This window comes from Rhinolophus ferrumequinum, chromosome 16 (assembly GCF_004115265.2).
Source record: "Rhinolophus ferrumequinum isolate MPI-CBG mRhiFer1 chromosome 16, mRhiFer1_v1.p, whole genome shotgun sequence".
Lineage (NCBI taxonomy): Eukaryota > Metazoa > Chordata > Mammalia > Chiroptera > Rhinolophidae > Rhinolophus > Rhinolophus ferrumequinum.
Genome location: NC_046299.1, coordinates 15,390,982 through 15,408,251, shown reverse-complemented (window position 1 = coordinate 15,408,251; position 17,270 = coordinate 15,390,982). Strand labels below are relative to the sequence as shown.

The following is a 17,270-nucleotide window of genomic DNA, read 5'->3' as shown; positions in this document are numbered from 1 at the left end:
AAAGACACAAGGCTGCTAGTTGCAGTGATTTGCAACAGCAAAAAATGTCAAACAGCCAAAACGTGGTATCCATCAATAATACGTAGCATGTAACGCTATCTGACTGGTCGTCCAATGGGATCCGGCTGCTGTTTTAGAGTAAATTATGTAATTCTGAGTTCCTTGATTTTTTTTTAACCAAACTGCAATTGTTTTCTAATTTTTTTAAATATAAATTTTAAAAATAAAAAAATAAGAATGAACTAAATTGAAAATTAATAAACATTTTCTAAAATAATCATTTACAAGCTAACCCCGATGACCAAAGCCTGCCAAGGAGACGCTCCCAGCATTAACGTCTGGTGTCTCGCAGCGATTGCCAAAAGGTCCGTGGTCTTGATGATGGATCAGCTCCCCCATCAGAACGACAAAGCTGTAAACGTCTCCCTTTGGGGTGCCTGACCGGGGTACCTCTGAGAGCCCCAACAGGTCTGGAGCCGTCCAATAGAGCTCTGTAAAGCAACGAGAAATGGAGAGAGAGAGAGCTGCCAGAGCGAACCGGGAAGTCGTCCCTTGTGCCTCAGGGTAGCTCGGGGGAAATGAAAGCATCCAGCCCCTGAGAAGTCAGCCCTGATGGTGCCTGACTTACAGGGCATTCGGGGTCTGTGGACATGAAGAGAGAGAAATAATCAGGAAGGACAGGCACTGACGTGTTAACAGTGGTTAACTCAGAGCTGTGCAATTACAGGAGGTTTTCATTTTCCTTTTTCCTTTCTGTACTGACTACATAACATAAAATCAATCATTTTAACGTGGACATTTCAGTGACATTTAGTGCATTCGCAATGTTGTGCAACCACCGTCTCTACCTAAGACACTTCCATCACCCCAAAATAAAATTCTGTGCCCTTTATAGCGGTTTCTCCCTGTTCCCCTCTACTCCCAACCCCTTAGCACCACCAGTCTGCATTCTGTCCATTATGGATATTTTATGTACCTCCATTTCTTTTTGCAGGGAGGTGTATAGGTGTATGTTACTGTAGGATATAATCACAGAAAGAAAATATATTGGGAGATGGGTCCATGGGAGTGGCTACTAAGAAGTTTCCAGCTCCCTTTCTGTTTTTGTCCGACACCATCTCATCCCGTTACAGAAGCCTCCCCACGTGCACTCAGCAGAACTGCTGTTCCAGAGACAGGCGGTCAGGGTTGAGGGCGCTGGGCTCCACAGGGCACGGCTATGTGTGAGTGAGACTCATGAGCGCTCAGCTAGCTTTGGACACATAGGAAGAGTCCCCAAGACTCAATTTGCTTATGTGAAAAGGAGGGTTACCCTCCAGGTGGTGGGTCTGGTGTTGAGATGAGTATCAGAATCACTTGGGCACATTTAAAAAACAATACAACGCCCAGACCCCATCTTCAGATATTCCGATTCAGTTGATACAGGGTGGGACCCAGCCACCTACATATTTTTAAAAGCTTCTCAAGTGATACTGGAGCACAGAGAAGACAGAGGACTGCCGGACTCTTCATCTTTAAAGTGTCTGGCAGATCGTCATTCTCCACTGAGAAGAAGATGTGATGGGACACAGAGGACCACAGAGAAGGACAGCGACTTGCTTCAGGTCGCCCAGCTGAGCTGGGATGAGAACTAGTCTCCTAACTCAGACATCACACTATGGACTCATGACACCTGTGGGGCTATTTTTCCTTGTCCCCTTGGGTGAACTGAACAGTCACATGCTGTCAGCTACAGCGGAAACCCCACCTGCAGGCACCTGTGCACATGAGCATTAGGAAACAGAGATGGGATAAGGAATCCCTGACCTCTGCCGATAGCTAGTGGTGCAAGACCTGCCAGCGGTTACCTGCCTGGTCCATCTTTTTCTCATTATATGTTTTGTACGTCCGACCATTCTTGAGTTCCCACTGCCCAAATACTGACAGCTTCACCTGCATCCAACCATCCACCAGGCAGTTGGAAGGCTTCAGGTTGCCATGGGACCCCGGTGGGCTCCTGTGGAGGAACAGCATGCCCTGGGAGAGTGAAATGAGCAAATGAATTAGAGCAGGTGCCGAAGGAAACCCCTGGAAGATGGACAGGAACACAGATGCACAGACCCGGCGTAGGGCCCGTGCCCACCTTTACGTTCAAGAGCCACTGACGCAGCGTCTCACCCAAAGGGTCAACCTGGGCATGACACCCAAAAAGGAGAAAACAACTCTGGCCTCTCTGTGTGGAGCGATGAAGGCAAGGCCAGCTTAAGATAAATAGAGCCTAGTGGTCAGACTCCTGAGTTCAAATCCCAGCTCTACCACTTGGTAGAGGGCAAGTTGCCTTACCCCTGTAAGCCTCATTCTTCTCATCAAAGTGGAGAAGACAATGATCCCTACCGCATAGGGTGGCTGTGGAAATTAAATGTAATAATGCATGTGAGACACCAAGCATGGTTCATGACACAAAGTAAATATCCACTATAAATTATAATGCAAATGTTGTGCAAATATGATCCAGAATATGTGCTTAATCAGAAAAGCTTGCTAAGTGAGTCACAAAGGCAGTGATACAATAGCTAAGACATGGAAACAACCCAAGTGTCCTTCAATGGATGACTAAAGAAAATGTGGTACATATATACAATGGAATACTACTCATCCATAAAATATGATGAAATATTGTCATTTGTGACAACATGGATGGATCCTGAGCATATCATGCTAAGTGAAATAAGTCAGATGGAAAAGGACAAGAGCCTTATCCTATATATCCCTCGTATGTGGGATATAAAACAGAAAGCAACAAACAAACCAACAAAACAAGTATAACAGTGTGGTGGCTATCAGAGGGGAAGGGAGGTAGGAGAGAAGGAGGGTCAAATATATGGTGATGGAAGGAGACTAGACTTTGGGTGGTGAATGTGCAACATACAGATGATGTATTATAAAAACTGTACACCTGAAACGTAATATTATTAATAACCTGAAACGTATGTTATTGATCAATGTTACCACAATAAATTTAATTTTAAAAAAGAAAGGCAGGGATAATTCTCATTCAACAAGGAGATGAGGGCAGAGGGGGTGGGTCCTTCCACGGGCAGCGAGGAAGGGCTCAAAGAAAGCGTTAGAGTTGAGGAGGAAAACAATTATATTGGGAGGACAGGTGGCAGGAGATATCGATTTGGAAAACGAGGACTGTTGTATTTGAAACATGATTAGAGAAACAGACATTTGTATTTCTCCGATATTTCCAAGGGCAGACCTAGAAGTGGTGAAATGAAGATTAAAGGGAACGGGGCGACTGCATTTCAGAAGCAAACTGTAATAGTTTGGGGAGCTAGAGGGACCCATTGTTTGTCATTTTGTTTATTTTATTTTTTATTTTTTATTTTATTTTGTTTTTTATTTTACCTTCCTGGATGACTTCATGAGAAAGCACATAAATAATATTTATTCAACATTTCCAGTTTCTTGGACTTAAAAGACTGGCATAAAGGCTCTCTATATCTTTAATCTGAATCCCTGAATCATTCATTTTCAGAATACTTTCTGAAGTTTGGAAGCTCATAGAAAACCGATAGCCCCGGTATGTCACAGGTAAGGGGCTGTGACATTCTACCTGTACTGACCTGGGTACCCTGGGCCTCCTCATACCTGCGTCAGCCCAGAGGTTTCAGGGCAAAAGTGAAAATGTCAATGTCTCTCTCTCAAGGCGGTTAACAGATTTTTTTTTTTTTTAAGTTTACGGTGCTAACTTTATGCCAAGTATCCATCTAAGTCCCTTACTTAAACTAGGTCATGTAATTAATCCTAGTGACCTTGAGGGGGTAGGTGGTATTACCGTCAACCTCATGTTATAGGTGAGAAAAGGGGAAAACAGAGAAATGAAACTAGCCCAGGTCACAGAGCCAGCCAGCCGCAGGGCTGCACTGGGGATTCTGCAGTGTGATTCTCAAGTCCACCCTCCTGACCAATGGCCCCTTTGCTGATGAGATTAGCCTATGAAGGGCAGAGAGTGAGAAGTGACTGAGCACTGCATTTGCACCTCAAGGTTCCATGGACATCCACACTGTAATATGGATTCATGACGAACAAACAAATAACAAGAAACCTTTCTAGGAGACTTATTTTGCACTATGCACTGAAGTTCTGGGAGGAGAGTACCTTTTACATTTAGCTTGTCCTGAGGCAGGTTAATATTCTCATTCTCTCTTTCCCAGTGAGGAAACTTGGGGTTTTAAACTGTTCCCAAGGAGTGGGGACAGAGCTGAGATATACACCCAGGCTGGGTTGCCTTGGAAGACCAGCCACGTCTAAACCACTCGATCTTATTGTTTCCAGGGCCCTGGGTGAGTATAGAGGAGGAGGGGGGAGGGTGGGTCAAAGGTAACACCCACACACAAGAACAGCCAGGTTCAAATGATTCTCAAGTCCAGCGGAGAAGGGGGTGAAGTCACCCATGGGCATGGCCTTGAGGAAGGACTGACCCTCCATGTTCCAACAAGGAGGAACAGAAGCGAGGGCTCCTGATGGACTAGTGCACCCAGGGCCAGGGTCCTCAGGCCTCTTGCGCACTGGCTGGGGGACTCACCTCTTCCTCCAGCAGTGATGACAGGCTGAGTCACCATCCGCATTAGCAGAGCCCCGAGCCAATATTGCTTTAGAAGTACAGGCTAATACAGAAAGCAATAAGGAAACACGTAGGACGTGGATACATCACCCTTGCACCCCCCACTAAAAAAAAATGCAGGAGGTCATGTTTCTGTATCAATGTGGCTTGTTTGTTTTTGAGATTATAAAGTTGAATCACATTTTAGAAATGCAACCCACTCAACTGGAGTGGGCCTGGCTGGGGCTGCCTCTGGAATTTCTCCAGGGAAACTGGAATTTCTCCAACTGCCTAGGTCTGGGCTTGAAATCTGGGGAGACCTATGTCCAATCCAGAGTTCTGTCTGACCTCATGGAGACTGCTGCAGGCCCCTGACACACACAACCGTCCCTGCCCTTCTTAGTGCCAGGCTCACCCCAGGCATGAGTCATTTGACATTCTGGTCACCACCAAATCCCCCTGACATCTAAGGATATTAGCGGAGCTCATTCCATTAATGAGCTCCATAAATGACTTGCTTGGGGACACTCGGAATCCTACATAGTTCTCTCCAGGAGACAGCACATATCTCTTTGTTGTTGTTTTTCTATCTTGATGGAAATGCATGACTCTACGTATATTGTCATAGAACAAATAGAACCATAAGAGAGGTGCACAATCTATGAACCACATTTTATGCATTTTGGCAATTCTATCACCTACATGTCTGTTAGTTATATTCATTTACCTATTGGAAAGTTGGGGGTGGCCCACAGGGCCCCTATCTCTGGATCCCACATCTGTGCTCTCTGGTACTTGGCAAGGAGGAAGCATAGCATGGAAGGAAAGACTCAACCTGTGGAGACAGATGGACTGCAAGCCCCAATCTGCCTCTTACCAGTTGGGCAGTTACTTTACCTACTAAGCCTCACTTTTGTCTTCTTGAAATGGAGTAAATATTCATCTCTCTGATACCTGGTACACGGGTAGTTCTCGTCAAATAGACATCAGGAGAAGAACTGCTTTTATGATTGGTATGTGACAGGCAGAAGCACAACCTGACCACAGAACTCGACTCAGTGACTGGTTTCATGTCAAAGGCACCCAGGGCAAAGCTCGAAGAGGCTGCAGTGACATTTCTGTTATTCTTAGTCCCGGTTCCAGGAACGCCGGCAGAGTAACTGGCCAGGAGGGGCCAACCTGTGCCTTGAGCTAGCTCACTGTGACTTCCTTACACAATCCCGTAAGGTGCACACTCCATTTCGAGAGGCAGCGATCCTTCCAAAGCAAGGCGTCAAGCTGTCCTTCTGGCATGGAGCAGGGGACAGACCCAGTGACCTGGAGTAGCTGATGATCACGAGGGAGATCCTTTCCTTGTCTCTCTCACCCACTCCAGAATTTCTCCAGAGAAACCTTTGGCTTAACGCTTCTTGAAAGCCAAATGCCCACACCGGCACAGACTAAATGTATTGGGCATTCACCCTTGGTGACAATTTACTAGCTTTCTCTTCACATGCAATATAAACGATGTCAACTGTTTTGAATGGGGCAGGAGACAGACCATCGGAAGTTGAGAGTACTTCCCTGAGCTTGCTGGGAAGGGAAGGGAAAACTGGCTGAAGGGAAGAAGAGAGGAGCCCAGAGTAGGAGAGGATGCTACGTCAGATTCTCCGATTTTGTAACTGTACCCCCGCCACTTAAATGATTTTATATGTATATCTCCTGTTTTTTAACTTTATTCTCTAGTTAGATTTTAAGCCATTTAAATTGGAAACAAGTGCTTGTCTTCCTACAGACATGCCCAGAGTAAGATAAACTATTAACAGATGCTCAGTAAAGTTGACTGAAATGATGACAGTGGTGGCCCAGTGTTGCCCATGGAAACCCAATCACAAGGAGGTTTCTGTTTGTCTAACTTGCTTGGTTACAATACGCTGGCTTCCCATTAGGGCCTAGGCCATCGAAATCTCACAAGGCCATTAAGATCCAACTCCTGAGAAACAAAGAACAATTAAATCCTTGAGAAAGAAAAGCGTTTGGCGGTCAATCAGGCCTCATCAATCATATTAAACCTACAGGGAGGCGGAGGTCCAAAGAAGCGACCAAAAGTCAGAAGCCACTCAATGAGTCACTGTCCCGATACTCCAGAAGGACATTATATTTCACCAGTGTACCCCTCACAACACCCAGGCTGAGTCTTGCCCACAGGAGTCTTGGTTGATGGATGGACTATTGATTGGCAGATAACGTGCCCTGTTGCCCATGTGTCAGACTGGGGAGCTTGCTCACCAGAACCCACTCCTAGATCATTGGCTTGTTCCTCTCTTACGGTAAAAACGGATAACGTGAGTTTAGAAAGAGCAGCTATATTTTAGCCCAGGTTGAGGAGATCAGCCTCAAGATGCTTCGTCCATGCTGACATGGCCCACCTGACTTACCTCCCATCTGTGAAATGGGGATAATAACAGGTCTACCTTAGATTTTGTTGTGAGAATTAAGCAAATTTATATATACAGAGTGCTAGAAAGTATTTGAGCCAAAAAAAACACTAAATATATTTGAGCTATTATTATTATTATAGTATTATTATTACTATTTGCCTCTTTTTTGCAGCCTCCACAGCCCTCTTTGCCCAAAGTAAAGATTCTGTCTCCTTATATACTTTTGCAGATCTGTGTCCCTTGTATAACAGCTTTGTGGCACTGATCCCAATTTTCTGGACATGGGAGAAGCAAGGGGTATTAGGAAACCCCAACTCCAGCTTGCTTTAATTAGATTTTCTTTGGAGTAAAAGGTTCTATCCTAAAATGTAATATGTACCCAGTTCTTTCCTGATTGGGTAAACCTAGCATCTCTTCCAACGTTAGTGTAAAATACTTATTCTCTTGATATTTACTTGAGATCAGGGGGAGAGAAAAGAATGGACAATCTGAAATGGCAGATTTTAGAAGTGGGATCACTTTGAAGAGAAGAGCTGAGGAGGACCAGAATTTTCAGGAAAGATTACAGTTCAATTTAATCCAAGGCTCAGAAAAACCCCAAAACACTATGGTATTTGTTCTTTAAATAAGCTTATGCTATACTCACATTGACTATGTCATATGCAAATGAGAGCTTAAATATCCAATCCATTTCATTACCTGAGTTTCTCAAAACATCCTGAAAAACAAGTATATAAAATATCACCAGTGATTCAACCGGAAGCACAGTAAGCTTCATATATGGAATGGACTTGGTTCTAATACGTTGGATGGTTTTGATCAGAACTAATAAAACCTGACACAGAGCACTCTAAATCGAGTGACTGTTTCCCAGGAAATACCACAACCTGACTCAATATCGAGAAAGCTACTCAGTCTTGAGTTTTACAAACACTTCCTTGTTCCCAGCAAAAAGCTAATGGTCACATACCATGGGTAGGATGGGCCCAGGAATGCAATTCAGGAGTAGCTGTGACAGCCTTGGAGATGAAACCAAGCTCAGACAGTTTCCACCCAGAACAAAGGAAACCAGACACTTGTCAACTCCACTGATAATTTGATCCCCACAGGCCCAGCAAGATAATTCAGGTCTTGCAATTAGACCAGAGAGTAATTGTTCTTGGAGGAAGGGACGAAAGAACTTGATAAGGTTCTTTATTAGCTGCTGCCAATCAAACTTAAGGTGAGATTTGTATTTCACTTACCTTAAGACTTTCTTTTTTGCAATACTGGGTGACAATGCAGACGTTGGGTGGTTCTGTGCAAATGTCATAGAAGGGAACAATGTTTTCGTGCCTTAATTCATACACCTGAAAATAATAATGGGAATCATAACTTATGATTATAGTATGTCTTCTGTGCTGGGGACTATGCTATGTGCTTTACATACTCTCAGTTAATGCTCGCAAAGACCCTGTGCGATAAGAATTATGACTGCTCCCATTTTACAGATGAGGAAACTGACGCTCAAGAGGTAAAGTAACGTGTGGAAGGTCATACAACTCATCAGTGGCCGAGTTGGGAGGCAAATCCAGGCAGTCTGCCTCCAGCAAATACACCAAAGGGATGATCAAAGTCTAACCTCAGCCATGGAGATTAACTAAAATCACATCACTGTCAATAGGCCCAGCCCTGCTTCCTGGTGTTTATGGCTGTCCATACCAGTGTGTGGGCCAGATCGTAGATTCGCAGCAAGAAGTCAGACCTCATGCACCTGACTCCCTCCAAACGTCAGGTTCAAGGGAGGTGAGCAGCCATCACAGACACAAAGAATGAAGAGGCAGAATTAAGGCCAGGAAGAATTAAGGGAAAAGAGCGAGACTAGGAGGGACCCCGGGCTTCGGGGACCTGCAGGCCAAAAGGTCTGAGGTCTAAAGTAGGGACCGTCGGGACTGTGGCAGTAGTGAAGGGAAGCTGCTTTCCTCCCTTGCTCCTTTGGACTGGGGCTACTTCCACCCTAGGGGGGACAGGGAACTGGCAACGGAGAGCAGGAGAGCAGCGCCACTTGGTCTCCTCCCAGGGGCCGGGGCCTCACCAGCGGATTTCCTGCAGCACAGATGGCTTCCTGATCCAGGCTTCCGCTTGGTTACCAACATAGCAGATGGCTACATGGTTTCCCTGGAACCAGAGATAAAGTGGAATGTTCTTAACCCAAGACGATCCAGAAAAAGCTCGACTCTGAAACAGCTAGGAAGGGGAACAGGAAGACTGGGAAGAAATCAGCCTAAGACAGGGATTGTCAAGCTCCCCACTGCCCGAATCAGCCGTCGGGAGGGCTGTATGCTACGTCCAGGCACTGAGCTAGCTGCTCAACATAGACTATCCCAGTTACTAGGCATCACAGTCCTACAAGGTGGGAATGATTAGCTCATTTCAGAATGGCTCACCCAGGTGAGGTAACTTGTCCAAGGTCACACATTTGTAGGAGGTACAGCCAGAATGTGAACATCTGACTCCAAGAGTACACTCTTTCTGTTCTGCAATAATGTCCCTTTATCCTTCACAGAAATAGTGAGTTGAGGTCATAAGTGTACGTCTGGAGTCAGATACCTAGTTCAAAGCTCATTTCTACCACTTACTACCTGAATAACCTTGAGCAAGGGATTCATGCCTCCAAGCCTCCATTACCTCCTCTGAAAAATGGAGATTGAAAGTAATACCTATCTCATATGGCTGTGTCAAGGATTAAATTAGTTAAAACATGTAACCCTGTTTACTTAATGCGTGGCACATATCAAGTTTTCAGTACATGCCATATCTGATTGTTATTACCTATTGAGTCTGCTTGTAGAGAGTCACTTAATCACCACATAGAACATAGAACAACCTGGAAAGATCTGGGTAGAAGAAGGGATAGAGTCTGGACACAAGAGACGGTAAGCCTCAGTATGAGTTAAATGTCAACCCGGTATCTGCCACTTTTAGTATGGAATTAATTGCAAAGGACTCAGGACTATGATGGGAGTTCCAAAGAGGAAGGGATTCCTATGGGATGGAGGAAAGGCTCCTCGGAAGAGGTGATGACTAAGTTGAACAGTGAAGAATAAGAAGGTTCCAGATGGGGTGGAGGAGGGGGCAACAGCCATCGCATTTTCTGAAGATGAAACATACATGGCATAATCAGCAAGACCAACTGGATGAGTATAGGATCTAGGCCAAGAAAGAAAAAGAAAAGCTTCTGAAAGTAGATTGGGGCTAGGCTGTAGAGAGCCTTGAGTCCCTGGTGAAAGAGTTTGGGAACTATGTTACGGTCAACACACATGGGGAATCATGTTGACTGTATGATGTATGAGGTTTGAGGGAGACAAACTCAAGTACACAAACTCAAGTCTATATACTCTAAAGAACATTTTTAGGAAGATTAACCAATAGTGATATGCTGTAGACTGTCGGTTTCCATCTCTAAATGGCGAGTTGATTCTATGACACACAGTTTTGTATGAATGGAGGTCCTTAGGGGTTTATGGGTGATGATATCCAAGGAGATTTTTTGTAGCTTGAAAACTCAAGTAAACATTTAGAAAAATAGGTGCAGTTGCCTAGGGAATGACTTGGCTCCAATCTTTGCTAAACCCAATTTAGAGCGTAAGTCCTCCCTTGCTTGGAGCTTTCTGCCCTTACTTACTCTCTGGGACTTTCATTTGAAAGAATAAATATCGGTATTTTTTTTTTTTGCTTTACAAAACTTTTCCCCAGGACCTTTGACCTTCTGAAGGAGTGCTAAGCACAGGCAACCATAATGGTTGGGGGAATGGAAAAGAGGGTAAGAACGGGCGGGAAGGAATTACACTGCAGACTTCTATGCTGGAGAAGCATCAATACCCGCACCTGATTTATCAGGGCGAAAGCACCAAGGGTGAAACAACCCATGGTCTAGGACTATACTGGCCCATAAGATAGTCACTAGCCCCATGGTGCCAATTAAATGTAAATTAATTAAAATGATATACAATTTAAAATTCAGCTCCCCAGACACACTAATGTTCAATAGTCACCTGATGGTGGTGGCTACCATATTGGACTGAGCAGATGTGGAATATTACCATATTCATAAAAAGTTCTGTTGGACAAAGCTGAGTCTAATACAGAAGCCAGCATAGACATTACCTGGGAGTTTGTTAAGGAAAATGCAGAATCTCAGGCCCTACCCTAAACCAGCTGAACCAGAATCTACTTTGTAACAAGAGGCCCAGGTGACTCAGATGCACATTGAAGTTGAGAAGCACCAGTCTGGAGTTACCATACTGCCTAGTTTTTACTTGGAGAAAGTCCCCTAATGTAGAATGCCCTGCATGACAGAAAGGACATGCAGAGAATGGGACAGATACACACACTAAGACCTTCATGCAGCCACCTTGATCTCAGCAGTACCTGGTAAAGCCCTACCGGGGCACACAGGAGCTCTTTCCCCCGCTGGCCCTTGATAAAGGAGCTGAAGTCCCCAGAAATCATCACACTAGACGAGTTGCCACTGTCCCTTCTCGACACAGGTGTCCCTCTCTGGGGTGGCTGTAAAACAGGATATGATTCAGTCACGCTCACTAGCATGACCAAGCACTGAAGAATGTGCATTTCATAGACGAATGCCAAGGTCACACAGATAATAAATAGGAGAGGCAGGCCGCGAACCCTGGCCTCTCTGACCCGAGGTGTGAGTGCCTAACTACTACTCACATTGCTCTTGTGTCTGTACCATCACGGGTGGTGTCATGGTTAGGAGGGCAGACTCTGGAGTCAGACTACCCAAATTCAAGTTCTGGTCTGGTACTTAACTACATGTGTGAAATGAGTTATTTTCCTAAGTGGACATCTCACCATGTCTTACAGAGAATGTCTTACAGCTGAGGAAACCTGTTTTTCAAGGAGAGTCTCACCTGGAACCCTAATGTAGAAACCAAGGAAATCAGAGCTGCTTTAGTTGAAAAGGAGAGAGGAGGGTTCAGAATTCCTCCCTACCACACCTACACCCTTAATCTATTATTCACTTCAAGACCAGACCAGTGCACCCCAGAATTCCCAGGGACATTTGAAAATGACTTACTAATGAACTCCCAGCCCCTGGTCTTAGCATGTTGAAGACTCCCAGACTTAGTACTTGCCAAGTCACCTTTTTTTTATTTTGAAGGTCATAATTCATTCATTGAATGAATAGTATATGCAAGAACGCCAATAAAAGGAAACTAATTCTACAAACTACAATTTTGAAAATAAAGCCAATATAACAGGAACAAGATATATACACATCACAAGAGGAATGTTTGATTTTGACCCATTCCTTATGTTACAATTAACCTAAATGTCCAATAGAACAAACCTGCCTACCTCAGTCTAATTTTTGCCCCTTTTAAACAAGCAATAACATTCTAAAACACTTTTTTTTTGCTTTGAGGTATTTAAGATTCACATATTTGTTCAAGCACATCAATTCTGATTCAACAGTAGATCTACACCTCTTGTTATTCTCTTAATGTCTTGCGTAGCATGAACTCCTGAGCAAGCACTATGAAATTGTGAACTTGCTGATCTTTGAAATAAAATGTATTTCAATTGTGGGTTTTTAATAAATTGAGCTGAAAGTGAAATTCACCCCCTTTTTCGCCCTCTTCCCAGGAACAAAGAGCTCTACAAACTCAAGTCTATATACTCTAAAGAACATTTCTCACTAACATTTCTGGTAAGGCAATAAATGCTCCAGAATAATCAAGATGCACTTGCGAAGATTATACTGCTTAATATCAATAACAAAAACAAAACAAACCATAAAAAAGGAAAGAAAGAAAAGACACTCCAAAATTGCAAGCTAAAATATATAGGACAGGCAGGGCAGCACTTTTTGAAGTTATATAAATGTTATGTATGAGGCTGGTGCAAAAGTAATTGCAGTTTAAAAGGTTAAAAATAATTGCAAAAACCACAATTACTTCTGCACCAACCTAATACTTATCGAATAACGTCATGCTTATCGTGTGTGTGCCAAGCCTCCCGTTCCTAGCACCCTACACCTCGGCACACCTTGTTTACTTCTCTCCTGGTCACTAGCAAACCTACTCGACCCAAATGTCACCTGTCACGTGGGGCGGCCTGCGGGGTCTCAGCTCCCACTCCCCACACAAGATCGCAGGACATGGTGAGGCCAAAAAGGAACACCCACGGAGCCATAGGTGGGGGAGTCACACCACTATAGTACCACTGGAGGCTGGATTCACACGACGTGCGACCTGCTGTCCGCTTTCTGCCAACGAACCGACTCTCTCCTCGACTTCCCTCGACTCCACTCCCTAACGCAGCCGTGGCAGCTATATCAGTGGCCAATGGCTCAAGGGCCACAGCTGATGGCCATCTACTACCCGAGCCAGGACCCTTCCACGTGAGGCCGAGAGCCTGGAAACTGCTCTCTAGGGCTCTGTCCCCACACTCCCCCCCTACAGGGTCTCGCCTCACAATCTACGCGACAAGCGGCTTCCGCGAGGGTCCCTGTGCGAGGAGCCCGGAGGTGAATGTAGTATCCTGGACACAGCCAGGACTCTCAGGGCACTGCCACTCTCTCTAGGCACAGCCCGACTTCCTGGACTTCTTAGGGTACCACCAGTCTCCTCCTGCCCTCCTGGCAGGCGGTACTGTCGCACTGTAACCACGCGCCGGGGCTGTGGCAATACTTGAGGAGGGTGGTGAGCATGCCCGCGTGTCACCGCTTTCACCACCCAGATCCGGAGACGGAATTTTCCTACCGAAGTCTGTAAGCTGAGGCCATGTAGCACGTCCACCCCTAGAATATACTCCAGAACGGGGGAGACATGAACCTTGTAGGTACGAGGGGGAAGCCTTCCTATACCCAGTGGTAAGGAAATGGCTTTCACAGTCACAGTCTTTCCCCCGTAGCCATCAATGCACATTGCTGGTCCGGGGAACAGTTCTGGGTTCCCATAAACAAGACTGCAGTCTGCTCCAGTGTCAACTAGGGCCAGAACCCTCTGCACATTAGAAGGGGACCATGTGGGGCCTCCTGTCCCTGCTCGTCCTCTCTGACCAGGTACCTTGGCCCCACCTCTAATCAAGCTGAAAGGAGTCGGCCTCAAGCGACAGAATGAAGTCCTGGAGGGACACGGGTCGCTCTTTCCCAGACTTCTCCTTTATGCTTCTCCGGAATTGCTGTTCTGGACACAACTGTTTCCAAAGTTCCAGCAGGAATGCATTGGGTTGTCAGTCTATTTTCTCCTGATCGACTCCTGCTGCCACGAGATCACGCCACATCTATGCGGGTGTTACTCTCTGAGGCCCGCAACTTCGCCCCTTTACCTTTGTTTTGGTCTTCCAGGTCTCAACAGCGTGAACCCCCTGTCTTAACTTTCTTCCCCTCCAGCTTTCAACATCCCCTAGGGTGGCCATGGCAGTTGTAACTTCATGGATCCATTGCCCCACATAGGATGTGAGAATAGCACCCAAGGATCCAAAAGCACTCGCAGGTGCAGTATCCAAAACCAGATCTCTCATGCTGGCTGTAAAAAGGTCGTCATCCGGTCCCTGCATGTTAAGGTTAAAAATAGCATGTTTCATACCCATTTCACGGATGATTTGAGTAAGTTCTGTATATGACTGCCATTGACTCACAGTGTCTGGCAGCTCGCCAGCCTGTCCCTATACTGTGCGTACCGCAGCAGTGAGCCACTCCATTAGAGAATGGTTGCCCTGGTCGTGGGCCAACCTATGGCAGTTCTGTAACCTTTGTCATAGGAACGGATGCACTGTCACGAAGGCTAGCTTTTCCATCTCGCCTGGGGAGCAGAGAATGTTGTCTGCTCCCTCATCCCATAAACGTAATAGCCAAGCAGAGGCTGGCTCTCCAGGGCGCTGTCGGCACTGCCTCCCCAACTCTTGTAACTCAGTGGGAGTGTAAGGGGTGTAGGTTGTGAACTCAGTCACAGCTGGGTTGCCTGCAGGAACGCCCCCGGGGCCCAAAGGTTGCTCACGTTTTACCCTTTGCTTCGAGATTGGCCGGGCTTGGGGGTTGGGAGCTACATTGTCTCCACTCGCTTCCTCCGCCTCTGCCTCTGAGTCTCCACTGTGGGGCCTCTCTTCTAACAGGCAGACCCGAGCTTCCAGCACTTCCAACTGGGACACCTGGTCCGGCACCTGGGCCATTTCATGAAGTGCATTTTCCTTGTTGAGACTCAAGGCCGTGAGGAACATCCAGCCCACGCGGCCGGCTGTAGCCTTCTCCTCCTCTGGCAACTGCCAGAGCCTGCCAGAGCCTCAGCCAGAGCCTGCAGGGCCCTCTTCACGCTGGCCGGAGAGCCGTCCATGTCCTCCCACCCCTCCTTGGGGTCCAACTCCTGAGAACAGTGTCCATCGGGCACCACATACTGTGTGGGGGCCACGTGTTCTCCTGTCCAGAGTCAGACTCCATTCCTACCTGGCCAGAATCTTGCTCACCATGCCAGGTGTCTGAGTGGGTGGAGGCCTCAGTGTAAGATGTCCGCAACCCTTGGAGCCTACAGCACCAGCCCACCAAAAAGCCGGTGATGCCTGCTATGGTCAACAGGGCAGCATGTCATCCGGAGGCTTGGGAGGACCACCAATTCACCGACGGATCAAGACTCTCCCAGGCAGACTGCGCTCCCCGTCTCTGGCACCGCTCCTAATGGGCTTCCCGAGACTGCATTTTCACATGCACAAACTGCTCCACCATCCCTCGGAGAGCTTTGGCCGGCGCCATACCCTGCTCGCTGTGCCATCATGCGGGGCGGCCTGTGGGGCCTCTGGTCCCGCTCCCCACATAAGAACGCGGGACATGGTGAGGCCAAAAAGGAACACCCACGGAGCCATAGGTAGGGGAGTCATACTGCTATAGTCTCACTGGAGGCTGGATGCACACGATGTGTGACCTGCTGTCCGCTTTCTGCCAACCAACCGATTCTCTCCTCTCCTTCCCTCGACTCCACTCCCTAACGCAGCCGTGGCAGTTATATTAGTGGCTCAAGGGCCACCGCTGACGGCCATCTACTACCCGAGCCAGGACCTTTCCACGTGAGGCCGAGAGCCTGGAAACTGCTCTCTGGGCCTCTGCCCCCACACCTCCTCTCTGAAGTCTTCACAATGCTGAGACATTTCATTGCTCAACCCGCCGGGCTTCTGTCTCACGGTGTAGACACCTCTCAGAGCACCTGCCTCCCTCTGAAGGCATACTCATTTGTAGTGTAACCCCATGCTTTGCACTACGCTTCACCTACAGGAGATGTGCAACATGTGAGTTGAGCAAATGAACCTGATTGTTTTAGTCATCAGATTAAAGGAGTTAATATGGTTTTGAAAAGAACTAGATGCTCCCCAGAAGACAGCTTTAATATTTAGCAGGATACATAGATTTTTACACCCACAGGGTAATAGAGCTGAAGGGGAATTTTAGAGACCGCCTGATCATTTTTAAGTATTCAGAAACTGAGGTTCAGAAATGACATTCTCAGAGATATTCAGCAAGGAAGTGGTAGGCCTGGAGCCAGAACTCAGGGCTTGAGATTTCTCACTTTATAAATGTCGGCCTCTGCTCTCATAAGCTCCTAGATGATGTCCCTTCCACAAATCACCAGCAGTGAGCAGCAAAGTGGATGCCTGGGCCAGGTGTGGCCTCACCTTGCTCTGGGGCAGGATGGTGATGTCGTCATAATCGATTTGCCACCAAATGTCTTTATTTGGCCTCTGCATCCTTAAAATCAGACCTATGAGGACAGCTCCCAAAACAATAATCAGGAGGGTTATGGCAAGAATCACAGCAGTCATACCTGGAGGGCAGAGACATATCACCCATTACTCAAGCCTGCCTACACTCTGGCCCCAGCCTGGCCCTGCCAAGCAGATGCCTCCAAAGCTGTCCAGGTGCGCGTCCAAGTTAGGACACACTGAGTCCACTCAGACTTGTCTCTTCCAGGAATGCTTTTCTGACCTCCTCTCTGGTCCCCGTAGCAACACCACTCACCTCTCCCTTTGTATAGACACTCCCAGTGGGGAGAATACCACTGGGAGTATTCTTCTAATACCACCACCACCTTTTATTAAACCTTTACTACGTTTAATAAACGAGAACAATTCCTTAAAGTTGTTCTCAGGTATAATCCATCTAATTCCAGGGCTGGACCCCTAAACATCGGGCAACACCCTCCCGTCAGGTTCTTTCTACCTCCTTAGAAAGGAAGTTCCTGAGCCTCAAATCTCAGGAGCCAAGTTTCCCT

At 46.6% G+C, this 17,270-nt stretch overlaps 1 protein-coding gene across 1 annotated transcript in view; it reads right to left on the bottom strand.

Moving 5' to 3' along the window:
* The window catches only part of LOC117036321 (guanylate cyclase 2G-like), a 38,608-nt gene that overhangs the window by 9,815 nt on the left and 11,523 nt on the right, over positions 1 to 17,270 (bottom strand). Inside the window, 7 exon segments of the mRNA XM_033131139.1 lie at positions 294 to 491; positions 1,848 to 2,016; positions 7,655 to 7,726; positions 8,253 to 8,382; positions 9,083 to 9,165; positions 11,419 to 11,556; positions 16,675 to 16,823. Of these exon segments, the coding sequence (XP_032987030.1) occupies positions 294 to 491; positions 1,848 to 2,016; positions 7,655 to 7,726; positions 8,253 to 8,382; positions 9,083 to 9,165; positions 11,419 to 11,556; positions 16,675 to 16,823 (939 nt within the window).